Source organism: Oncorhynchus keta, chromosome 14, assembly GCF_023373465.1.
Source record: "Oncorhynchus keta strain PuntledgeMale-10-30-2019 chromosome 14, Oket_V2, whole genome shotgun sequence".
In the NCBI taxonomy this organism is placed as follows: domain Eukaryota; kingdom Metazoa; phylum Chordata; class Actinopteri; order Salmoniformes; family Salmonidae; genus Oncorhynchus; species Oncorhynchus keta.
This window is the reverse complement of record NC_068434.1, coordinates 60,588,094-60,614,857: the sequence shown is the minus strand read 5'-3', so window position 1 is coordinate 60,614,857 and position 26,764 is coordinate 60,588,094. Positions and strand designations below refer to the sequence as shown.

The window sequence follows — 26,764 nt, the reverse complement described above, 5'->3', positions numbered from 1 at the left end:
ACTAGACGAAGTGTCATCGCTTTTTAAAACACAATTAGGTAACACCTCGTCAGGGCTTCTGTCTGGCGTTGTTGACAGGCCCGTGAACAATCGTGGCGACATCGCCTTGCTTCTCCTGGCATCGTGCTCGTCAACAAGAGTGACAGCCGTTTCATGGAGAGAACCCCGCCGATCCCTGCCATGTCCCAAGCTCGTCAGCCTGTAATTTAAGCAAATCAATAAGCTGCAAGGTGTGGCGTGCAGGACGTAGGCAGACGAGAAGTAGTGGATTTCACTAGCGCTAATGAATCTGTTTCATGATCAACACCGCCCCCCCCCCCCTTCTTCCTCCTCTTCATCTGACAAAATGAAAAGCCTGCTCGTTAATTTGAAAAACAACACTCAGCAACTTTATCAAAAGTAGAGGAACACGGAGCAGTTGGGCAGCAGGCATGAGTTTTGTTTTGTCTTTCTCTTCTTTTCACATCTCTCTTTCTCTCTCTCTCTCTCTCTCTCTCTCTCTCTCTCTCTCTCTCTCTCTCTCTCTCTCTCTCTCTCTCTCTCTCTCTCTCTTTCTCTCTCTCTCTCTCTCTCTCTCTCTCTCTCTTTCTCTCTTTCTCTCTTTCTCTCTCTCTCTCTTTCTCTCTCTCTCTCTCTCTCTCTCTCTCTTTCTCTCTCTCTCTCTCTCTCTCTCTCTCTCTCTCTCTCTCTCTCTCTCTTTCTCTCTCTCTCTCTCTCTCTCTCTCTCTCTCTCTCTCTCTCTCTCTCTCTCTCTCTCTCTCTCTCTCTCTCTCTCTTTTTGTTGTTGAAAGTGCGGCGCAGCATACCTGAGGTTTTAGACATGGATTCTATGTTCCAGACTGTGAGCTCGATACCATCATCACTGTCTCATCAGACGGTTTGATGGAAATGCGTGATGATGATGATGATGATGATGATGATGATGATGATGATGATGATGATGATGATGATGGTAATGATCATGATGACGATGAGACAGTGCAGACCCAGTGTTTTCGGGCTGCCCATCTGCCTGATTAAAAAGCTCATCCTTATCATAGGATTCACTTTTAACTGAAGTCTGAATGCGAGAGAGATTTTCCAAAATATAGACTCCAAACAATGTGGGGGAACTGCTATAATGTGGTTAGCGCTACACGATCGTGTCTATAATGTGGTTAGCGCTACACGATCGTGTCTATAATGTGGTTAGCGCTACACGATCGTGTCTATAATGTGGTTAGCGCTACACGATCGTGTCTATAATGTGGTTAGCGCTACACGATCGTGTCTATAATGTGGTTAGCGCTACACGATCGTGTCTATAATGTGGTTAGCGCTACACGATCGTGTCTATAATGTGGTTAGCGCTACACGATCGTGTCTATAATGTGGTTAGCGCTACACGATCGTGTCTATAATGTGGTTAGCGCTACACGATCGTGTCTATAATGTGGTTAGCGCTACACGATCGTGTCTATAATGTGGTTAGCGCTACACGATCGTGTCTAAATCATGCTCTGGATTCATTAGAATACGTCCTCATTAATGTCGTCACTTCCGTACTGGGCAGAGTTGGATTCACTGTTACAATTAAATGAATTGAACCAGGGCCATTGGCTTTGGCTGAATGCAGAGGTAGCAGTATTGGATATTACAGCTAGGAGCTGACTCAGGAAGACAAAGTATACGAGGGGCAAAAGTAATGATCATATACAAATATCCATATGAGAGTGAGTCAATGTTTAAGAAGATGTATGGCTATTGATGTGTAAATAACAGTAGAGTCATGAAAAATATATATATATATATTTCTCACTTTGTGTCTGTAAAAAAAAAACACTCCATCGAATACACTCGGAGAGGCACCATAATCAAGCTCAGGGTAAGATAAAACAGGACCTATTTGTATGCCTTGTGAACAAAACCTTGAATAAATATATCATCAGATAGTAGTAACGCAGTATCTGTCATGGCCTTCCTTCTCGAGGAAAATAACATTTGACTCCCTGATGAACTCCCTGATGAAAAAATTATAAAAAGTTCTGACTTCAAAAGTGTTTACTCCCCATGTTTTTAATTTGTCTGGGCATATGCAATATATTTGCATTTCAAATACCTGTATTGGAAGCAGGTGGTTTAAATGCCAAGAAGCGAATTGATGACAATCAACCATGAACATCAGGGGAACTCTTCTTGCGGGCTGACATTAAAACTAAACGAACAGCAGCTAAATAAACACATACAAAAATAACTCCAGCCTCCACCCTACCTCATTCTCTCTCTCTCCCTACCTCATTCTCTCTCTCTCCCTACCTCATTCTCTCTCTCTCTCTCTCTCTCTCTCTCTCTCTCTCTCATTCTCTCTCTCTTTCTCGCTCTCTCTCCACCCTCTCCTCGCTCGCTCTGATTTTAATATTCCTGTACATTTGAATAGTGCATGTAGATCAAGACACACAGCCGTGTGTTTAAACAGACTGTGGCTCGGTGGTTTAAAAGAGAAAAAGTAGAAAATAAACCGGGTTTGGGCTGGGATGAATACCTTCAGTGCCAAACAGAGCCAAACCCTCTCCCCTCTCCCCTCTCCACATCCCCCCCCACCCCTCTCTCTTTTCCTCACGTCCATATTCATTTCTGGAATTTACAGTAAATCCAATAGCTGTCAATCATGAATTAAAAGTCCCAATTTTTACAACGGGAGGAAACAGCTGCTTGAACATTTACAGCAAGACCACTCTATAATATTAAAGGCATGTCACCGCTACGGCAAGGTCCTACATCTGCAACCATCTGCGTTCTATTAAAACATTACACCAGAAACTCTACAAAATGTCCCTGCTTTTAGATACACACAGGAAGGCAGAATTGACAGTAAAACCTTGACGGGATTTGTTTTTACTCACACCCGCTCCAAGATGTAAAAAAAAAAAATGTTTATAAAAATCAGCTAGCAAAAAGAAGGTCATGTTAAGTGGCCCAGACCGTATGCTGATGGATCTCAACAAGACTAGAGTCTCTTTAATGACTTTTGTTCCCGACATTCAGATTGGATTTGATTTCCTTTCTTTCCCATCGTTTTCTGATGTGGTCACACGGGGGTGTGGAGTCACAGAGGACTCTGGTGTGCTGCGGTGACATTTGAGGCCGTGGCGCCCTGTAAGGATGGAGAGAACATAGAGTGCGTGGCTTCCGAAAGAGCTGCGGAACTATTCCGTTACAGTCGAGTGGGGGAGAATTATGGTCGGTGTCAAAGGTAAACAATTACAACATGGTGAGTCACTTTTTGGAGTAAGCGCAAAGGGAGATCATTTCTCCATCTTAATAGGTCATTTCCGCTTGTCTTCTGAGTGCTATTTCATATGTTGCCTTAATCAGGGTGGTCCTTTTAAAACGAGGGCAGAGAGAGAAAAACACATAAGTGTTTTTCAGGCAACATTTTGCTCAAATAAAATGATGTACGGATTGGATTTTGAAGACTTCCTCGCACTTTTCTCTTCCTCTCCTCGTCTGTCTTCTCAGCGAAGCTGTTGTCCACTTCGGCACATTGTTTTAGTCCCTGTTTTCCAAATGACGGTGTTGGTTGGATCTGCTGAAAGATGTTCCTTCCATCAGGGGGTTGTGATGTCATTGACAGTGTGTGATTCATTAGGATATCAGTGTACTGCGAGTGACAGAAAGACTCTGATTAACAAGCTCTCTGTTTCTCTCTCTCTTCTCTCTCTCTCTCTCTCTCTCTCTCTCTCTCTCTCTCTCTCTCTCCTCTCCTCTCTCTCTTTTTTTTTTTTTTTTTATAAAAAAAAAATTGAGAAACCCCGTTGCTCCAAACGACATTTCTCTTTCCCCTTCTCCGTGTCTCTCCCTCCCTCTTTCCTCCTCTCGTCCTGTCGAAGATGACGGGAGTCACAGGTGTGTGGCAATAATTACACATACACTCAGAAAAATAATGTCATTTCCCCCCATTTAATAAGTTCCCCTGTAAAATGCGAGGGGAACGCATGAGGAGGGGATGCTTAAATCTTATCTGATACACCCTCCCTAACTTAATCATCTGGCTCTTAAGAGCAGGGCTCGGGCAGCTGAGGCTCCGTAATATGCATGCAATATGTGTGTAAAATGATATGCTTTAATTTTGAGCCCACTTTGCAGCAACAAAACCTTGTTTCTAAGGGAGACATCTACAATAGGGGGAGAAAAAAAGCTGTTAACTATTTAATTCCTGCCGGGACAAAGGACATCTGTTTTGTCTCACAGTTGTGCCGTATATTTCATATTTAGGTGAGCATTTCCTCATGGTCATGTCTGTGTTCTATGATTTGGTGTACATCACTGTACACTACTCTACGTTTGATTTGAATAATGTACCTCTTAGAAAAAGTCATTGCAGTCAGTATAGGCTTGATGCAGAATCATTACATGATTATAATCAACGCAGTTATGATTATGGGTTTATTGTGATTTAAATGCGTTTGAAAGATAGGGTACGGCTGAGCAGTGGTGTCTTGGAGCAGCACCATCTAGTGTGTCAACAACAGGTGCTACGAGAGAGAGAGAGAGAGAGAGAGAGAGAGAGAGAGAGAGAGAGAGAGAGAGAGAGAGAGAGAGAGAGAGAGAGAGAGAGAGAGAGAGAGAGAGAGAGAGAGAGAGAGAGAGAGAGAGAGAGAGAGAGAGAGAGAGAGAGAGAGAGAGAGAGAGAGAGAGAGATGGGAGGCAGTAGGGGCTTTGGGGGAGGGGTGGGGGGGGGGGTAAACTTCAAAAAGCCTCTGACTCAAGCTGCCGCTGGCCCTGACCACTCCACAGATGCTTTTGTTCATCTCTCTCGTTCTCTTCTCCCCCCACCTCTGTTCCCTGTGTCTTTGGTGATACACTGGGAGCGAGGATATCAAAGTAGAGCTGTCTGTTAAGACTTCAAACCAGGCCCGTCCGTCAACCCCAATCATATCTGCGCCCGAAACGGAAGACTCCTACTCGAGTGGAATATTTGATCTGTCCTCTTCAGGAGGATCAACAGTCAGAAATGCCAGTGAGAGTTTAAGAGGGGGGGAGGATGCGGGCGCTGGGGGCGTGGGAGGGGGGCAGCCATGAAAACACTCCACTTGACTTCAGAAAGGCCAGTCTGTGGACAATAAAAGTCAGACATGTTCTCCTCAATACCGGAGATATATATTTAAAGGTCTGACACATGTAGCTTGTAGGGTACGAGGCCCTAGCAAAACCTTTTCCTTTTAGCATCTAAAGTCAGAGCCTGTTGAGAAAGGTCCTCGTTCTAAGTGTCGTGCTTTTTCTCATTAAACGCAAAGCCAAATCCATATCTCTCTCTCTTTCTCTACCTCTCCCCCTCCCCCTCTCTTTCTCTATCTTCATCTGCATCTCTATCTGGATCTCAATATCCCTATCTCTTATCTATCTGCCGTGCCTATCTTTCTTTCAGTCTATCTATCATCCAGTTATTTATAGACATTGATATGTGTTTCCAGGAGGGCGGTATAGTTAGCTCTTAAATCCCCTGTCTGTGAGATCAGACTACATAATTACCTATCGCATTAAGCCTTTTTATATCCAGGAGACATAGGCCTCGCTCTTCCTCACATAGGGCAGCGCTGTGGCAGCTGGTGGCATTAGTGGTACAGAGTAGGCCCAGGGGCGGCATGGCTTGACAGGGACTAACAGACAGTGGTGCCCCCCTGGGGCCTCACTATCCCACAATCTGTAGGAGGTGGTCCGGATCGATACTGCCGTAGGTGGAGTTTTTTTTTTGGGGGGGGGCATCTTGTTTGGTTGGATTCGGTCCCCAACGACCGTGTCGATCCATTTGAGACGGACTCCTGTCTTCATGATATGCCCTCACCACCGGTCAATCAGTCGGCATCGTCCTTCCAAGACAAAGTACAACCAGGCCACATCCGTCTCCTCATAACCCTATCCCCGGCCCTCACGGCTGTCGCGGATACACCCCTCAAATCCTCTTGTGGGCACGTGTCATGCTGCAAGAACAGACGCAAGGGGCTTATATCTTTCCTATGACTAGTCAGTCGATTATACATTAAGCCCTGGTGAACGCGGCGTTAGTGTATCCAGTAGCTTTCCACGTGTTCCAGGAAGAGCCAGATTACACACGCAGTGGTCTGACGGTGGTCAATGCTCATCACGCCACACTATATATACTGTAAGTCCCTCTCTCCTCATCCCTAATGATATGACGTAATTAGAGCAACTGATTTATATGGTAATCGGAGGCATGGCAACTCACAGAGCTGCTTATGAGCACACCGTCACCCTTCACCCGCGCAGGCCACCGTGTACCGGTGTCAGCAGCACACCGTCACCCTTCACCCGCGCAGGCCAGCGTGTACCGGTGTCAGCAGCACACCGTCACCCTTCACCCGCGCAGGCCACCGTGTACCGGTGTCAGCAGCACACCGTCACCCTTCACCCGCGCAGGCCACCGTGTACCGGTGTCAGCAGCACACCGTCACCCTTCACCCACGCAGGCCAGCGTGTACCGGTGTCAGCAGCACACCGTCACCCTTCACCCGCGCAGGCCACCGTGTACCGGTGTCAGCAGCACACCGTCACCCTTCACCCACGCAGGCCAGCGTGTACCGGTGTCAGCAGCACACCGTCACCCTTCACCCACGCAGGCCACCGTGTACCGGTGTCAGCAGCACCCCGTCACCGTGTTACTACAGGTCCAGTCGCTGTGGTCTTTCAGCGGTTCTCATGACAAGCCCCGTAAAGGGACTGTAAAGTCAATGCAGTTGTTTCAGAGGAGGCCTGAAATAATGTAATATATATGACCACAGTCTTGGATAGGATAGGGGAAGACATATACACACGTACACTCACATATAATCCAGACACGCGTAGCATCAGCTTGACCACAGTGTTCTCTAACAGGACCAGTTATTCACGTGCCCAAGGGAAGGGAATCTCAAATATAGACATCTTTAGCCCCTACAGTTTCTTTTTTTCTTTCTCCACTCTGCAACTCGTCAATTACGGAGACAAGAAGGAGTGGATTTGGGGATGTTGCTGTTTAAGGGTGGGAGGTTGTAGGGGCGCGGATGCGGTTCAAAATTGCTCTGCATCTGCTGCTGCACCCCATGAAAGTGAAGAATATACTGAGTCTGATTTCCTGACGTGCTCCGGCAAGCCGGCCCCTTAGGAACCGTCTCCAGGGATTGTTATTATTGAGAAGGAAGGTGTATTCGGGGGTGTATGTGTGGATAGATGTTCACGTGTGTGGGGTCATTGTAGTAGCGTTCAACGAACAAATAATCAAATGAATACGTTTCAATAGCACACAGATTTGGTGAGGGGGCGGGCGCGGGAAGTCGGGGGGGGGGGCTCATTTTAGTAACAGATGTCCACACAGTGGCTGGTAGGACAGCACTTCACCATCAACACGTGTTAAGTGACAGTGACGGACAGCAGGCAGTCTATTTAATAATTCAATATATTTTAATATTTCTCTCTCTCTCTCTCTCTGTCTGTTTTTACACTGACGGCAAAATCCAATTCCGCGTCAAGGTTACGATGACAAAAATCTGCATTAAATGTGCCATCTTTGGGAGGGAAAATACTGACATAGATTGTGGCTTTTGTTTGTCTGTTCATTTCTTTAGTATGCGTGTCTGTATGTTGATCCTGTATCTGGGTTGAGTAATTAACATGGTGATACTGTACCATACCACTTATATATACCAATGGATTTTCAGGCCCGCGCCACCACATTCCCAAGTGTTTTTCTAGCCGTTTCTTTTTTTGGGGGGGGGTACTGTAATCAGATGACTAAAAAGGCAAAGGACAAGATGGTAGAGTAGACACAGATCTTCACATTTCCCCAGCACAACGATTCGGGTAAGTGAGCCTCAACTGACCAGAAATGATTTGCCTCTGTCTGTTAGACACGTAATGGAGTCATTTAACTAGTCAAATTAGGAGCTGCAGAGATGCCCCATGCTTCATTACTGGGTTCCAATGGGCACCATTTTACATTTACGTCAGGAATCATTTCAGGGCAAATTAATGCTTTTATTGTCTTTGCGAAAATACACCCAGATGCACCCAGGCTCGCCACATCTAAAAGACCAGCGCCACCTAGAGGTCAGAGAGGGAACTCCAACCCAGCAGAGTGGTTAGGTGAGGTGGGTGTCATGTTTAGATGACAGTCCGTCAGTCCATTCTTAGATCCAAACTCTAAATCAGAAGCATGTGATGGAGGATGTGTTCACCAGCGTGGGAGATCAAACTCTGAGTCTGTGAGCGACAGTGCTGAGGGCTCTGGCACCTGTCAGCAGGAGTCTTTGACACGTCTTGTCTACAGACAAGAAGCAGGCTCCATCCAGAACACAGTCTAACCACGTTCTTTGGTTTCTACACTATTTGTATTGGGCATGTGGTGAAGGTTACCACACGATCAGTTCCTTCCATCCAAATCATTATTTAATTCAACTCTGGATTTGATTAAATCATTCGGAGAAGTTTTGAGTTCTTTAACACGTACAGGATGCACCTCAGTTGATAGACTGTCGTGGTGTTCCAGCAGTGACTTCTACCAGTGTCCATGGAGAGAAATGAGATGTGGAAGTACATGAGGAAGCTGTCGGTTGCTGATGTATATGTCCTGTTGAAATCCACGAAGAGATAAATCACTAAAACAATCTACATGTCTTTTAATAAGATTTTTAAATGTGTTTTTACTTCGATCAAACTCAGTTTAAACGTCTGCTTGTTTCCTCATCTCAGCACTCTCTTGGCCCATTGTTCTCTACTGCTTGCATTTATGTTATGATAGACTGGAGCCGTATTGTATTATGATGATTGACAGACAAGGATGTTTGTGTGTGTGTTTGTGTTTGTATGTCTTTTTGACTGTACACACACCGCCCTAGCCCCCCCCCCCCTTTCCAGACCCTGTTGGGTGCTTGACATTCTGTCGATATCGTTACACCCAAAAGCTGGACTGTTTGATCCTGTGTTTGACTGGCACGCTTTGAGCTAGAGAGGCTGTGTTTGCTCACTGCCACAGAGCCATGTTTCTCTCGCCACTGTTTAACGGCGTCCACCCGACCACCCAAAGTTCACTCCTGTCTCTCTGCGATAACCCACAGTCCAACCAGACAGTCCGCCTGCTCAGTTTCATACGTTGATATAAGAGCATGTCAGATCCCTGCAAAACAGATAAGAGAACATGATGTGATACTGGGGGGAGGGGGAGGGGGGTTGAAATAGCCTAAACTTAGAGTTACTCCATGGATTCACTGATCTCTCTACGGGTCCCGATTCCCGTCAGTCGAACAGTCACCCCTCCTCTCTTTATCTCCTTTGTCCACAAAGAAAGGAGAAGAGACACATTCTCAATCTTCTGTTGCAGTATTGTTTGTATGCTGGCTGTTCTATATTGATCCTGAGTGTGGCTGGTTATCTTTGCATGGTGGGCAGTTATGGATGAATACACAAAGCCTTTCATTTGGACAAGGGATCGTTGTGCCGTCATCCTCCCACGCCTGGAGAGAAGCGAGAAGGGGGTGAACGGCATCCATCGAGGTGTCTTCCCGTCCTCCGAGGGCACCACGTTAGTATGAAAGAAATATCGGAGCATAGTTGCTTGAATACAGCACTTAAAATGCCTATACTGGACCTTGATCTCAACATATTTGGTACATTCATTATGGGATGGATATGATCAGGGTTTTTGCTGGTACGGTTCAGCTGGTAGGGTTAGTTCAACAGTGTGTTTCTGGCGGTCACTCCCATAGTTCCAGAAGGTGCTCCGCAGGACTTCACCAGGCTCAGAATTCCGGGAGAACTGCCTAGGGGTTCCGTTTGACCTCGTGAGTTAAAAGGAAGCAGCATGAGATTAAGAGAGAGAGAGAAAGAGAGATACAGACAGAGGGAGAACCATAGAGAGAGCGGAAAGGCAGAGAAATCAGGGAGAGAGGGCTTGTGATCAAGAGAGTAAGGGGAGGGGGGTTTTAACGTCCTCCGCTCTGACAGTTGTGTGGAGTGACATCCTGAGGGTTCCTGTCCCATCCACTTCAGGCCACTCATAGGCTGGCCTGTACAGCCCACTGTTTCCCACAGCCCCCTGCACCAGAGGCTCATAATTACTCTTAAGAAGGTAATAGTGTAAAATGAATGCAGTGCTCTCTCCCCGAGGTGAACAAAGGAGCCTTATTATACAACCTCGTCAGCTCTCCTGTGTGTCTCAGCGCTGTACAATCACTGTTTTCAGCAGGATAACCAGCATGTGGTAAACGGAGAGAGAGAGAGAGAGAGAGAGAGAGAGAGAAAAAACGACAAAGGAAAAGTGGTTGTCTCAGCCATCAAACGGCAGTCTCTAAGTGTAACTTCTGCTCTTAATTTGTTCAAAAAAAAAAAAAAGATGTCTTCTCTGTTCTCAGTTCTTAGCAGTTTGTTTAATTTATTTGAGGTGTAGAAACACACAACACACACGCAGGCGTGCGCACACACAGACTCGCCGCTAAGTCGAGAGACGTCTTCTTATTGGGGAATCTATCAATAAATCAATTTGACTTTAAACACATTTCCCCCGTGACATCACTGAACTGATAAGACCTGAACTAATCTCTGTTGAGGCTGTCGGAGAGCTTTGAACAAAATCTAGTTTGCATCTCTCAGCAAGGTTATTTGTCAATGACTTATAATCCCAGGTACATTTCCCGGGTTTTATATTAGAAACGGGTAAATGGTTCTCATGTCTGATGTTTCTCAGCCTTGGGAAAAGAGAGAGAAGGCTAAGGAACAAAAAGTAATGTTATGGATTTCGCTGTCAAAACAATGAGAGGAGTGAGTGATCAAAATAGGATGGTTTCTGTATTACCTTTAGACTTGTTTCTGCATTTACCATCCTGGAAATGAGTCAACTACTGGTAATGTTGATCATATTTTATAGTAATGAAATGTTCACCTTAGAAACGAAGGGACACATTTCTTGTTGTTGAGCTGTCGTATATGGTTGAATCAACGTTGAGTCCACGTCATTTCAATGAAAGTACGTTGACCCGACGTGGAAAAGACGTTGAACTGAAGTCTGCGCCCAGTGGGTCCTTTCTCATCCTTATCTCAGTCATGTTGTCTACCTGTACCGTAAGAGACTGTCCACACCAGACAGAGCGTCATGCCCAGAGCAAGTGCTCCTCTTGAGGGTGTCACTACCTTGTCTCGTCCCTCCAAGGGCACGGTACTGGCCAAGAGCAGGAACAATCATCACCAAGGCTTTACCTACTTGGTAATTTATGAGGGCTCAATTAGAAGAGCACACAAAGTAATGATTTTGAAAAGCGCCTCGTCCGTGTTGTGAAATTTGATGTTCTGCCTTCTGCTTATTAGAACTGCTACCCCAGATTCATAAACAGTGTTTGGAGATAAATAATTGATATTACACATTATCGCTCCAGAGTGAAAGAGATGTTTTTGCCATTGTGAGTTTGCGTAGGGGGGCATTTCACTGCAGAGCCTATACCCCCCCCCACACACAACCTCCTCTGAAAAAAAGGAGAGAACTTTAACAGGACGCGTCCCCTTGTGCAACGTTCCTCAGTGATCACATCTTTACACGCCAAAATCTTTCTTTGATTTGCCTTCGCTCTTCGAATCTGTTTCCCTTTTCGCACAGAACCTCACGGAAAACTTTTGCCATATCTGTCATCTCAAAACGGAGTCTTGGTCTCAGATGAACAGTTTTGATCTTTCTCGACTGTTTACGGCCGCGTCAAGTGAGGGGGAAAAAAGACTTGCCGTAAGTGCTTACACCAGCACTAAATAGTTTGACATCTTGCTCTCTAACAACGTCTTTAAAGTAAATAAAAAACTAAACAACGGCCAAGCCTGCAATTAAACTGTAGATCTGAATATGACATGTTTGTACCGGAGTCATTTCTCTTTGCCCTTTTCCTGTATCGTTTTTGAAGGGATTCTATGTGTGTGTGTGTGTGTGTGTGTGATGTTGTAAGGGCTGTGTCAGATCACAAGGGGACTGTAGCCTGGGTTGAGATGTGGCCAGTGCTGATAGCCTCTGGTCACGGTTGCCTTAACCCCTCCATTCTCACTGAGTGCTCCAAGGCTCGACAGTGGCGTTCATCCACCGCTGGTCGAGAACTTCATCCACCTTGAAGAGGCTGCCTTTCACACAGCCTCCACAACGCTCTGCTACACACGCACTTTGAGAGCTCAGTAAATATGTGATACAATTCCACCTCCGTTCTCCCACACTGAGGTCCCATGTTACAGTCTGACTGAGCGGGGTCGTAGGAAGCATCCTAGTGGGAGGAGCTGGTCGAATCATGAAGAGCAGGGTGTCACTGCTTAAGGCCTGGGGTTGGAGATACTGTACTTTAGCAGAGGCTAAGGTTTTGCCATGCAGACACAGGAAGTAAGACCAAACAGTCTACGAGTGAATAGCTTCAGATGGTGTGAAACTCAATGCCCAATGTAGATGTATAGGGAAAGGGGGATACCTAGCCATTTGTACAACTGAATTTGTACAACTGAATGCATCTTCCGCATTTAACCCAACCCAAGGTGCGTGGGGCTGCCTTAATCGACATCCACGTCTTCGGCAACCGGGGGAAAAGTGGGTTAACTGCCTTGTTCAGGGGCAGAACGATCGATTTTTACTTTGTCATCTCGGGGATTCGATCCAGCAACCTTTCGGTTACTGGCCCAACGCTCTAACCACTAGGCTCCCTGCTGCCCCTGGCAGGTTAGCCTTTAGGGTTATTAGACTATAATTCTCCTGAAATTGATTTGGACATCACCATAGCAATAACAATCTGTAGTTGGTCTTGCGTAAAGTAAAAACAGTGATGCCTCCCCCCATTTAAAGAAGCTGTAGAACTAACAACCTGTGTGTGCGAAACGGAGTTGCAGAAGAAAAGCTTCTGTTTTTTTCACTGTCTCTGTTACTGGAGCTGAAACAGTGAGCCTCTTGGAAGTGCTGGCTGACCATTGCAGGGTAAGAGAGGGAGGGAGAGAAAGACTGAGCCGGAGAGGAGAAATGGGGGGCGGGGGGTGGTCCTGGAAGGTTTCGTATATCATAATTATCCCGTTAAGCAACGGCGGGGTTCCCTCGGGAATTATTCTTAAATGGAGGATTTGCAACGGGAATGGGTCAGAAATGCTTCCAGCAAGCAGGAAATCCTGTTTTCATTTACATAATCATATCACCACTTCTCTTTGGTCCCTTCTTAAAGGCGGATGCTAATTCACAGCCCAGCTTTTGTAGGTTTAAAGCTGTTGTTCTTATTCCCTCCAATACGTGTCCCCTTACTGCCAGAGCTTCTCTAAATCTATACTCACTTTTTTGACCTCTTACTCTAAACATCTTCTTTGAGCATGGAGTTGGCTCTTTTGGCTCTTCTACCTCGAGCGCATATGTGAAAAACAGAAACAAAAATACAAGTTGATTCATGAATAGCGCCGTCTTAATTGAGACCCAGTAAGAGTAAGTAGCAGATGTTATACTGGGAACTGTTGAATCATCAGAGACCAGAGGAAGTCTGCAAAATCATATTTAAAAAAAAAAAAAAAAAAAAAAGCCAGGTGCTTGTGATTTTCCATTGCAGCACACTGTGGCGATGTGGGAGGGAAAAGGAGGAGGAGGATAGGAGAGGGATATTCATCCGGAAAGATCTACAGAGAGAGTGATAGTGCCAACACACTGTAGCATTCAGAGACATTTCTGGTGTCACCCTACTGTTTGATCTTGCCCATAAACTCTCTTTGTCCTTACTACGATTATTCACTGTAGAGCTTGTCTGAAAAGACGTATTTCTGGATCATTGTTTCGACACACTAATGCTGTTGGTACTTTAACAATCACGAGTGTATCCAAGGTTTAGGATGGACACATAGAAAGTGAAGTGTTCCCTGTCTGCATCTCCCTGCTCGTCTGAATCGTCATCACTGAGCACGTCCCAGGTCTCCAGCTCTCTCTTGCCTTCTTTTCTTATTTTAAACTCCTGTCCCTGATCCATTAGGAACCCATCTTATGTTGCTGTGTGATTCCTGACCTGGGAAGCGCCGTGTTTCAGCGGCACGGCAAACAGGAACCTGTTATGGCTGTGCTCTCTGTCTACTAGTGGAGTAGGGAACCTGTGATGGCTGTGCTCTCTGTCTACTAGTGGAGTAGGGAACCTGTGATGGCTGTGCTCTCTGTCTACTAGTGGAGTAGGGAACCTGTGATGGCTGTGCTCTCTGTCTGTACTAGTGGAGTAGGGAACCTGTGATGGCTGTGTTCTCTGTCTGTACTAGTGGAGTAGGGAACCTGTGATGGCTGTGTTCTCTGTCTGTACTGGTGGAGTAGGGAACCTGTGATGGCTGTGCTCTCTGTCTGTACTAGTGGAGTAGGGAACCTGTGATGGCTGTGCTCTCTGTCTGTACTAGTGGAGTAGGGAACCTGTGATGGCTGTGCCCTCTGTCTGTACTAGTGGAGTAGGGAACCTGTGATGGCTGTGCTCTCTGTCTGTACTAGTGGAGTAGGGAACCTGTGATGGCTGTGCTCTCTGTCTGTACTAGTGGAGTAGGGAACCTGTGATGGCTGTGCTCTCTCTCTGTACTAGTGGAGTATGGAACCTGTGATGGCTGTGCGCTCTGTCTGTACTAGTGGAGTAGGGAACCTGTGATGGCTGTGTTCTCTGTCTGTACTAGTGGAGTAGGGAACCTGTGATGGCTGTGTTCTCTGTCTGTACTAGTGGAGTAGGGAACCTGTGATGGCTGTGTTCTCTGTCTGTACTGGTGGAGTAGGGAACCTGTGATGGCTGTGCTCTCTGTCTGTACTAGTGGAGTAGGGAACCTGTGATGGCTGTGTTCTCTGTCTGTACTAGTGGAGTAGGGAACCTGTGATGGCTGTGTTCTCTGTCTGTACTAGTGGAGTAGGGAACCTGTGATGGCTGTGTTCTCTGTCTGTACTAGTGGAGTAGGGAACCTGTGATGGCTGTGCTCTCTGTCTGTACTAGTGGAGTAGGGAACCTGTGATGGCTGTGTTCTCTGTCTGTACTAGTGGAGTATGGAACCTGTGATGGCTGTGTTCTCTGTCTGTACTAGTGGAGTAGGGAACCTGTGATGGCTGTGTTCTCTGTCTGTACTAGTGGAGTAGGGAACCTGTGATGGCTGTGTTCTCTGTCTGTACTAGTGGAGTAGGGAACCTGTGATGGCTGTGTTCTCTGTCTGTACTAGTGGAGTATGGAACCTGTGATGGCTGTGCTCTCTGTCTGTACTAGTGGAGTAGGGAACCTGTGAGGAGGTGCGCAGTGACAGGCCCACTGTGGAGGATTAAAGGCCCACTCTGTCTCTCTCTCTCTCTCTCTCTCTCTCTCTCTCTCTCTCTCTCTCTCTGTCCTCATCTCTCTCTATCTCTCTCTCTCTCACACTCCCTCTCTTTCTCTCACTCTCTCTCTCACTGTCTTTCTCCCCTCCCCCCCGTTTCTCTGAAGTGACAGACAGTGTCATTCTCGTCACTCAGAGGGGACCCCGTCCCAGGCTGACAGAGTCGCTTCAGCGTTCTTCTCCATTCCCACCACAGCGCAACGCCACACAAAATTAGTAACCAGATATGGCAGTGGCGCGATGCTAGTGCGAATAATACCACACACTCGAGGGAGCCCAGAGCTGTGAGATTAGCACAGACAATTAATACAAGACATGCCTGCGAGAGGGCCTCTGAATATCTTTATGTTGTTTAAGCCACTACGACTCGAAAACTGAAACTGTCCCTGTGTGTCAGTATTCGAGCGAGTGTGTGCGTGTTCATGTCTGTGTGTGTGTGTGTGTGTGTGTGTGTGTGTGTGTGTGTGTGTGTGTGTGTGTGTGTGTGTGTGTGTGTGTGTGTGTGTGTGTGTGTGTGTGTGTGTGTGTGTGTGTGTGTGTGTGCGTGTTCATGTCTGTGTGTGTGTGTGTGTGTGTGTGTTGCGGAATTGAAACCCTAATTTTGACAGGTGTTTTGATGTCATCTTTCTTTTTTTACAGCCCCGAAGTCGTGTACTGTATAGTAGCTTGTCACAGACATACTTGTCCATTGAAAATCACTGACAACGGTACTGGTAACATTCCCGGCCTGTAATCCATGTGTAAGTGAAGGAAGGAAGTGTGTGCGGTCTATGTAAGCACAGCTAGGCCCTCCCTGCGTACTGGCTTGATAGAATAAAAAACATAATTCATACTCAAATGAGGCCTGATGAGCACAGATGACCTCACCTCTTCCTGTTGCCAAACAAAAGCTTCATTTTTATAATAGAGACGGGAGGGAAATGTGGAGTACAGAAGATCCCTGGCTCGTCCCACCATCCAGAATGTGCCCTCTACAAAGACAACAAAAAACTTTTAGCGACAGCCTTTGTTTGACCTTGTTAGCGCCAGCGCATTTGGGTAATCTGTGCTTAATTATTTTTTTCCCTCTCTTCTACATAATACTACAACTTGTGCTCAAACCACAAGCATTTAAGACGTGGCATTTTTTTTCTTTTTCTTTTTTTGCACATTCCAATGCCATTATGTTACATTGTTGCCGAATAAAGGCTGGTATTATGCTCCCGCGGTAAAGGGCAGAAGTGGACGGAGTTTTTATCTGCTGAACGAATCAATCAGGATTATGTCAGCTGAAAAGAATCACAGACAGCAGTCGCCAGTGTGTGTGTGTATTTGAAATTTTGCTTATTTAAAGGGGAGCTATTTGTTGGTCGTGAATACATGGGGGGGTGACTGAGACGTCATTTCTCGGTACAGAGAGGACCTCTTCTATTTATTTTATCCTCTGTGGGAGGATTGGAAGGGTGCTCATTATCATTTCAGCAGAAATGATTAGGAGATCAAATAGAGATCGAATGCCATTTCCTTCCATTAATGCGGGGGGTTTAGTGCGTCTGTCATGGCATGGCTGTCCGGCTGCCTGTGGGAAAAAGACAGAGGGAAGAATGGACGAGAGGATTAAGAGGGGACCGGGGCTTGGCAAGGGAGTGCAGGGCTATTCATTAGCAGGGCCCAACGAGAGGCACACTGACATGCAGAGAGGGAGAGAGAGAGAGAGAGAGAGAGAGAGAGAGAGAGAGAGAGGGAGAGAGAGGGAGAGGGATGAGCCTTGAGCAGTAGCTCTACCACACAAAATGGAGGGTAAAGGCAAAAAGCAGTGATCGTACGGTCAAGTTTGCCCTCCACATTGTGCAAACCTACTCATGCAACACTTTGTCCTGCTTTGAGACTCACACGCGTTAGGGTGAGGGTCCTGCCCTCTGGGGCCACATTCAAACAACCCTCCTTAATGTTGGGCCTAACAGGCTGCTAATGCCTTGCCAGTCACACAACCAACCCTCAAGTCACGACGATGACATAAAAAAAAAGAAGTGCCATTTGTTTTGTCAACTTAGGCTGAAAATGTGCCTGAATGTTAGAATCGGGAGTTGGGAGTAACGCTCTCGGTGTCCTGCGATCTGTGAGTTCAAATCCCTCCGCTCTGGCTCAGGGGGTTATTTTCCTCATCAGAAGCACTGAAACCGTTGCGTACTTCTTCCGTCTGAATAGCCATTTTCTCTGTATTGTATTTATGTATTGAAAAAAAAAAAAGAAAAGAAGGTAATAGATCAAGCACATTCCATTATTCTCTTATAAGATCATTAGCAAATATAATTAGATATGAAAGAAAGTAATTTGGAAAAGAGGGGGAAAAAACGCTATCAGGCAAAGAAGACAGATTGTTGCATCAGAGTGTTTGGGCTTAAATTGCTCAGCGGAGGTATTATCTGTCCAACCATCTTCTTCTCAGAAATAGTCACTGGGAGAGGGAGGGAACTCACTCCAGCCCACTGTTTCTCAGCCAAGACCTAGCTTCTTCCTGTACACCCAAGCCTCATACAATACCTACGGGTAGAGGAGGAAAAAAATCTAATAAATAACATCTAAAACAACAATACCTACAAAATACGATATCAGACCGAGCGGAATAGGCCCCTTCCCTCCTGCATATATGAATTCTCCTTTTGTACTTTTGTCTTACCTAAAAAAGGAACACAAATCTTCTTCCTTGATGCAGTATAGCTGGGAACCAATCCATTGTGCCACTACCACATGCAGGAGTTTGTCACTGTTTCACCACGGTAGTGTGCTTTCTAATGGGGATCTGAGCAGAAACAGCCATAAACACAAAATCCTGCTGTGTCTCACCGCAGATGTGCTTTTTTCTTCTTTAGTGGTGCTTTGAGCGATGGGGGTGGATGTGGATTCCTCTTGTCTTTTTGAATCGCAGCAAATGGTATTCATAAACATCCTGTATTCATTAAAACCTTCTAAAAATATGATTTGGGTTCACATCCTCGTGCTCAAGCGGTAGTGTGTGCTGTTCATATTTACATATTTATAAATACTGGCTTTACAATGAGGCCTACCTTTGCCAAAAACAACACTTTTTGTCGACTGTCGCCGGATGCCTGGGAGAGAAGGAAGTCCTCAGAGGCACCTTCAATGGCAGTGCTCTATTGTAACTGCCTGTTTTCCTGCCAGCCTGCAGCAGACTCCAATGTACATAGGGCATCAGTCACTTCCATGGCACTTATGTTACAGCTAAACTCAAGTCTCATGCAGTCAAACCCACATCATTATAAGACTAGGACTTCATCTACAATACATGGAGGCTAGGATTATCTGGGGGAATGACTTCTCCTGCTTTTGTTTTGGCCTCATCAGATTTCTAAAAAAATGTTTCAAACCTTTACACATCCGTAACAAATCCAGAGCAATACACAATGTAAAATAGAAGGATTTATACTGTTTTCCATAGTAACCGATTAGCTTAATAGTCTTGTGTAGTTTGCGTACTAGCGAGGCTTTCACAACAAAATGGCTTGTGAATGTCAGGTGAGAGACTGCTTAGAGACCCCCACGCTATAAACACTAATATTTCCCAAGGCGGTTTACAACACATGCTCTCAGTCTTGTGTTAGGCCATTGTTCTGTCCGTCTATTCATTTATCCATTCTGTTAAGCATGACACATGTATTAACACAGGGTGGATCCTGGAGCTATGTGTCCTCTTACCATATGCCTGGGTTTCTAGGGCCTCTTCTCCAGTAAATGGCCATTCTGACTGTTATCTCACAGTTTACCAGTAGAGGGCGTCCCCTCACCCTTTCAGCATTTTCATTAGTCCTTTTGACTACGGTGCATTTTTGCAATTTACTGTAAAATATATACGTTATTATACAAATAATGATCTAATCAGTTGTCACAGATATAGAGAGTCTTGCTGACCTGATGCTGTTGTATAAATTGTAGCATTTTACCCATCCCGATATTGTTATTTTTTGCATAATACATTTCCATAGTGCTTTTCCTAATGATTCCTTACATTATAATGATAAAGTGTTGTAGACTACAGCATTAACCAGCTAGTATTTATTTAAACAGTATTGACCTGGTATGATAAACAGTAGTTGTTTTTAAGATAGCAGACACAAGTGGAATGTCAACGAGGTCCTTGGGTTGGCTGGTGAGGTGCATCTGTTCTGCACCCGAATGGGAAATTAAAACTGAGAGGAAGTTGTGAGGAATCTATAAAGTTGGCCTGGAAATCTCCTGCTCGCAGTGACAGTTGTTGGGGAGAAGAAATGTCATGCTTAAATAATAACCTTCCAGGTGGCTTAGTTAATGAACAGTGAAAATCAAATATGGGGCTTAATCTGTAAGTCATTACTGGAAGTAAAAAAAAACACACAAAAAACCAGGGAAATCACGAGGAGAAGCCACCTTTGAGAGACCAGATACTTTTTATGTCAAGAAAAACTGTTCTTTGTTTATTAGGTGGACTACGACAACGTATTTTGTTTAGGGGCGGAGGGGGAGGGGCTCCGTATATTAGGCATTTAGGATGCCATTGGATGCGTTCCAAAATGAATCTGTTGATAAGACATTTAGTCTGATTCCTTAGTGAATGGCTGAGTAATGATAGATTTATGCGTGAAACATAGATGTAGACAGAGAATAGTATAAACCAACCGTCTGTCATATATCATATAACCATATAAACCATATAAAAAAAGCATACAAGACATATACATGCTTAGTCTGCCATCTAGTGGTCAAAGTTGGCTCTGACAGTATTTCCTTAGACTGGGTCGTCGTACAGAACCATACAGATGAGACTGCAAATGATGGGCAGAACAGTGATGCTCTCTCTCTTCGAGAGATGAAAGCAGTTGTGTGCGGTATGTCTTTAACACCCAGAGATGAACGTTTTCATTTGTTGATGCGTCTGGCATAGGATGTTTCAAGTGTGAATGAAGATTGCGTGTAACTCAGACGAGCCCTGAGAGCAACTTTAATTCTCGTTAGAATCCTCGTCTTCTGCCTTTTTTCCCGGAACTGTTTGACATAGGAGTTGTAAGTTTGAGCGTGACGGTGTGATTATGTGCTTTATTAATACAGAGAGAGAGCAGGTGGCCGCAGTAATGTTGCTCTTTGAGAAATCAAAACGATGCTGTTCTATCCTGTTTTTAGCTTTCCCTCGCTCTGCACCGACTCTTCATTTCTTTTTCGATATCTTCCTTGCGACAGCACGATCGATTAAAAGCGATTTTCATTTCATTTTGTTAGTTTCATAACGGCACTTTCAAAAAAGAACATGACATCATGTATTCGGTAAATTTTATTGCCCAAAAAAATGGCAATGGAACTGTGAAAGGAAACATAAATTGTGTTATTTACCTCTCACACTGTTGCAGAACTTGAAGATGAGCATGTTTTGCTGTCTGGGATGCAAACGTGTGGTATAATTGCTTTACTTGAGTACATGATCACCAAGTTATCACACTTATCTAGCAAACAAACTTGCTTGGAAAAAGTATGGAAATCATTTTACTGCTAGTGCCTCATACCATTTTTAGACTGCAACCTTTGCTAAACACCTCACAACCTCACCTCTTGAGTCCCTGTTAGAGGCCTAGCATACATTTGAACCAAGTTTAGCATTTTTTTTATTTAGTCATCTCAATGTTAGTCTAGACGTTTGTCAGTCATATATGTGTAATGCTAAATCTTGGTTCCTGAACAGAATGTCAGTTTCTGTTTTGCTTTCACTTCACCCTTTGTGATGTTTGTTTCAGCAAGAGGTGGCCATTTTGTGTGTATAACTGCTATGCTATGTTTAGTGTTGTGGCTGTGGTGGGGGCCGGGGGGCAGTCTTGTTAATCTGCGTTTGTTCTCTTAACTGTAGTTCATCTGTGGGTAGGAGAGGAGGAAGGCCATGGAGCCCTGGGCCCCGCGCTGACCCTCGACCCTAACCTCGCGCTGCCTAACCTAGCTGACACTGAGACGCACGACGCAGCCTCTCGTAACAGAGACTAACTCCCGCCCGAGCACCCGGCTGGAGCAAGGCAGGAACATGATGATGATGGTGATGATGAAGGAACACACTATATCAACGACTTGATGTAAAACATGCTACAATCAAACAAGAGAAGTCATTCAAAATGAACTATGAAGGAGTGTTTCTGCCCTGTGTGAGGATGGAGAGGAGACAGAGAGACAGACCTGCTGAAATGACTTGTAGAGGCCACTGGATGTGACAGAGCAAAGTGACAGACAGACAGCGACTTGAACCATTCTGTTTCCTGTCCTCTCATGGATGACTCCTCCCTCCATCTTCTGTCTTCTTCATGTCTCTCCTTTTGATTTGTTTTTGATGAAACTACCTGCTAAATGACAGTCCCTAAAACACCCCTACTATGACACATTCCTTGATCCAAGATGGCGTCCATCATTGACAAAAAAAAGAAGATTATATTCAGACAGAACTGTTGTGCTGACCTGTGCTTCACCTGTACGACAGACTCTCTCTTTCTCCTATCAGATCCAGTACAAGACAGGTATTCAGTGACCCCTGGGTCACAGTAATGGTATTGTCCCTGGACTGTACCATTCCCACTCTTGTCCAGCTGGAGCTGTAGCTTAACAAGCTCCTTTTGACCAGACCAACCATCTATGGAGACCAAGCACACTTATTGCCACGCACATTTTAGTTGCTGTTTTCTACCCTGTTTTAGGGCCCAATGCTCTTCTGCGTGTCAAAAACAAACTAACAGGGAGGAGAAAAAAAGAGGAAAAACTAAAAACTAAACCAGAAGTATGACATTCTCTGACAATCTTTTCCTGTGCTAGCTAACTAAGAGAGAGCAGTCGTTTTCAGATATGATTGGGGATGTTAGTAGATGTGACAACGAGAGAGAAAGCCTGAGCATTGTACAGTAAAGTGTGATGATGGACAGAGGACTGAGGATCCTCACCCCATCCCCGTAACGGAAACAGGAGTGAAGTGAAGACTCTGCCCTATAGCACGGTCCATCTCATGTCTTTTCTCGCTCTATATCACAGAGCCTGTAAACGCTCAGAACTAAATGTAAAAAAAGAGAAGTAGCAACAAAAAAAAAAAAAAAAAAGACACTGTTTGTGAAGAGCAAAAGGTGTTGAAGTGACAGTAATAACTAGTTTACACGACCTTGTCCTGTAGATAAACATAGAGCTTGAAGAGAAGATATCGAAAACAAAACAGGATTGTATTTTTCCATCCCTTTTCATCTCTCTTATTGACTTCAAGGACTGTAGTGTTTGCAAATGTTTGTAAGATACTGCCACCAATCAATGTTGCAAAGTGTTACTGACTACTGAAACGGTTTGATGTATTTACTTTAAAAAAGAAGTAAAAACTGGAAAAAACAAATATTGTCTAGCCTTAGATACAGTCATCCGTTGTTGCATCCACAAAGCTAGTTGTTTTAGATGGTAGGTCTTATAGGGTTGATCCCTTTTTCTTTTCTTCCAAGTACTGTACTTTTTTTTTGCCTTCTTACATTTCAAAGAAAAAAGAAAAAGATTGACAATCTACTCATGTGCTCCAAACATATGCCCTTATATACATAATACATTATGCATAGAAGGATTTGTTTTTTCTCCCAAAAGTATTTTGGGCTGTGATAGTATTATAAATCAAATCTATACAGTACAAAACTAGCTCACTAACTACAATGAAGGTGTGTGTGTGTGTGTGTGTGTGTGTGTCTGTGTGTCCCTTGACATTGTGAACTGTTTCTATGTCCTCTTGTGAACCCTGAGAATTCTAATGCGGTATGTACAGTGCACATATATACAGTACATTTTCAGTTTGAAGGACTACAGTACATGGCTTTGACAAAACTGGTATCATAGTGCCAACCCAAGGCATGCAAGTCACCTGTGTGGTCATCATTTACATGCTGTTTGTTACTAAAGCAGAGTGATGATCGATGCTCGAGTTCCACATCGGGTTGAAATTCAACTCCACACACACAAAAAAAAAAAAGCCTGTTTTTAATTTGCTTTTCTTGACTTTAGAATTCCCAATTCCAAAACATGAAGGAGGAGAAAAAAGGACGAGAAATTAAAACAAAAAGTGGTATTGTTGGGAATTAAACAGGGTGCTGAGAAGTGGATTGTGGGACTGGGTCTGAGTTAACCAATCAGATGGCCCGGTCAGTCCCATAGTGATGCCCTCTCTCCCCTTCTCTCCGTTGTGTGGTTGTATAGCTGAGAGGTTAATATTAACTGTCTGGCTCTCTCTGAACCGGTATATGAGCATTCCACGTACGAACCTGTCTTGTGAGCTGAAAACCTTTTGTTTGCTGTATTCTCATGGCAGATGCTTCGTTTTGTAACTACTGAACTGTACTTATAATAAAAATAAAATGTATTCAAACTATAACGGATTGTTGTCGAGCGATGGGTTGTTTCTCCCCCCCCCCCACAGGATAACAGTCACTTAGGAGAAAATAAAGCATCAAAATGCCAGTGTTGAGTGAACGACAGTCTGAATATGCCACTCCCTCAAAACTATTCTGTTTCCAGTCTCGTCCTTTATCGCAGAGCTTCATCTGACTATGTTCATGCTGTTGAATAGGCTACAATACAAACTCATTGTGGTAGGCCTATATAATATTGTCATCCACCACAAAACAACAAAGGTACCTCACTGCATTGGATGGAGAACTGTCCTATAGCAGTTTTGTGCTCTAAAATATATACACACATGAATGTAGGCCTAGCCATCAACTTCCACCCTTAATGCCTCAGGTACAAGCAAACTGAATATGGGTTTACACACTCATGCAAACCAGGGAGACCCAGAATGGACCTACATCCCGTTTGACACACACACACACACACACACACACACACACACACACACACACACACACACACACACACACACACACACACACACACACACACACCGAAAGAAAGATCAGTGATCAGCTGAGAGCACTTCTCTTGACTGTTGTTGGTGAAGCGCTTGTTATATTGCACTGAATGATGAGCAATATAAATGATGTATCTTTCTCCCCTCTCCTGACTTCACTGTTAAGTGCTGAACAAGGCAGTAGCCAGAGGGGATACAGTGCTGACTGACTACAGAGCTGACCGTGTAGCACCAAACTGGCCTGTTCCATGACAGCTCAGATGACAAGTTATGGTGTTGCTAACTGTAGCACTGTGCCCTTGGGCCAATGTATTGTTAATTCCAGAACACCATCAAGTCTTATTTCAGGATGGGCAAATAATTGCTCTTCTCCTCGTTTCTTTTTTTTCTAGTCTACCCAGCACGCAAATTTGTTTTGGACATATTGTGTGTAATTGGTTAGTGTGTGTGTGTGTGTGTGTGTGTGTGTGTGTGTGTGTGTGTGTGTGTGTGTGTGTGTGTGTGTGTGTGTGTGTGTGTGTGTGTGTGTGTGTGTGTGTGTGTGTGTGTGTGTGTGTGTGTGTGTGTGTGTGTGTGTGTGTGTGTGTGTGTGTGTGTGTGATTAAAGACAGATAGTGCTGTGATGTCATTTTTCACAGGTCCATTACCGAGCTGGAGGGTGCAGCACCTTCCACCCCTGAGACCGTGTTTGTCTCATCTAAGGAATCTCTCCGTTTGCCAGTAATGTCACAGGCAGGAAAGTACCGGTATCAAAACATTCAGAAAGATCAAACTTCCACATCAAAAGTACACGTCACTGGAGTCCGCTTTGTTCCCCTTAGTTCTAGTCTGGGATGTTTTTCAAGGGGAAGTATTTCATGTTTTTATTCCTCCTCTTTGGTGGTACAGGCTGAAACCTGATCCAGGTCTGGTTGATGGGATCCATATTTGAGTTAACCTAACGTCAGGACCCAGCGGCTGCTGAGCCTGCTGGGAAGAGGCCCAGGTCAATGCCTGACTAATTTTTAAACGGATCAGCTGCACTGCACCAGATGTGTGTGTGTGGGGGGGGGTGATGCACGGAATCTGGTCCTAATAAAACTCACATTCGCAGAGAGTAACCATTTGACATAATTATTTTCTCCTTCTGTCTCTGGTAGTGAAATGTATTATTTATTTGTAATTTATAATATAATAATCAGTTGAGAACAAATTCTTATTTACAATGACCACCTAGGAACAGTGGGTTAACTGCCTTGTTCAGGGGCAGAACAACAGATTTTTACCTCGTCAGCTCGGGGATTCCATCGAGCAACTTTTCGATTACTGGCCCAACACTACCTGCCGCCCCAAACTAAATAGTGTTCAAAGGAAGGACGTGTTGTATGGTTATAAACCAGACAGTCCCTAATCAAAACCAGGATATTCATGTGTGTGTGTTCACCTACTGTGAATGTGATCGTGCACGTGTCACTGATTAAAGAACACATCAGGTCTTCTTTCATTAGATCCTGCTCGTATGTCTTTTCACTGCTTGATGTTCTGTGACGCGTCATCAGTTTGCCTCATGACCCTGTTCAGAGCTTGATGAACATTTCTTCTCCCTTCATTTAGCTTTTTTTCTCCCTCTCGCTCACATCTCTTGTCTTGCCCGTTGTCTCTCTCTCTTCCTCTCTCTCTGCATCCATTTCCTCTTTCCTTCTCACGTCATATTGTGCTGCAATGTGTGCAGCGGCGATTGATGTGCTTAAGATGATGGTGCGGCTCCGTTCAAGTGTGCCAGCAGTTGTAACTGGGCAGATGGTGACCTCCAGTTGAACCTGTCCTTGCACTCATTTGTTCAGCTGTGGTTAATTTCACAGGCCTCCATGTTGCAGGCGTCTCTGCATTATGCACTGCTCCACCTTGGCCACTAGAGGGCGATAAAGACCAGCTTTTACCACATCAGGAGGAAACTAGCTGCTCTCTGCCCTTGTTTTCACATTGCACTGAAAGGACTGACTCACGACAATGGTATCATAGAATAACACTAAAATAAATACTACAATAAATGGAACCTTTCGTTCTGAGCAATTTGATCCAACGTCAGCAACCCCATAACCACAGTGTAGAATAACCAAGTCTATTTAATGTTGAAAATATATTTATTTATTTTACCAGGCAAGTCAGTTAAGAACAAATTCTTATTGTCAATGACGGCCTAGAACTACAGAGTTGTACCTTGTCGGCTCTGGGGATTTGAACTCGCAACCTTTCAGTTACTAGACCAACGCTCTAACCACTAGGCTACGCTGCTAGCTACTTATGATATGTCGTTTGAATGCTACCAATCTGTAACCATAAGACAATCTGGGCCTGTCAGACTGTGCTTGGCACGATCCTCATAGACAGGGAGATCGTAACGTTGAGTTATTTCAATTTGAGAAATACCGGTACTCTTTTGGGATTCTAAGCCTAAACTGTATCGCTATTCAATAACAAACACACACCCACACACCCACCCACCCATACACACCCATCTACACCCACATCCAGACACACCCACATCCAGACACACACTGGTCATCTCACCAC

General features: G+C 44.8%; 1 protein-coding gene across 20 annotated transcripts in view; it reads left to right on the top strand.

Annotated features, from left to right (window-relative positions):
- znf536 (zinc finger protein 536) overlaps positions 1-26,764 on the top strand; it is a 518,664-nt gene that overhangs the window by 476,281 nt on the left and 15,619 nt on the right. Inside the window, exon 5 of one of the 20 annotated variants that reach the window (XM_035736296.2) lies at positions 21,197-23,716. The exons of the other annotated variants lie outside the window; for them this stretch is intronic. Coding sequence (XP_035592189.2) covers positions 21,197-21,327 — 131 coding nt within the window. The 3' untranslated portion in view covers positions 21,328-23,716. Of the gene's footprint in view, positions 1-21,196; positions 23,717-26,764 lie in introns of those variants that run through there. 20 annotated transcript variants of the gene reach the window in all.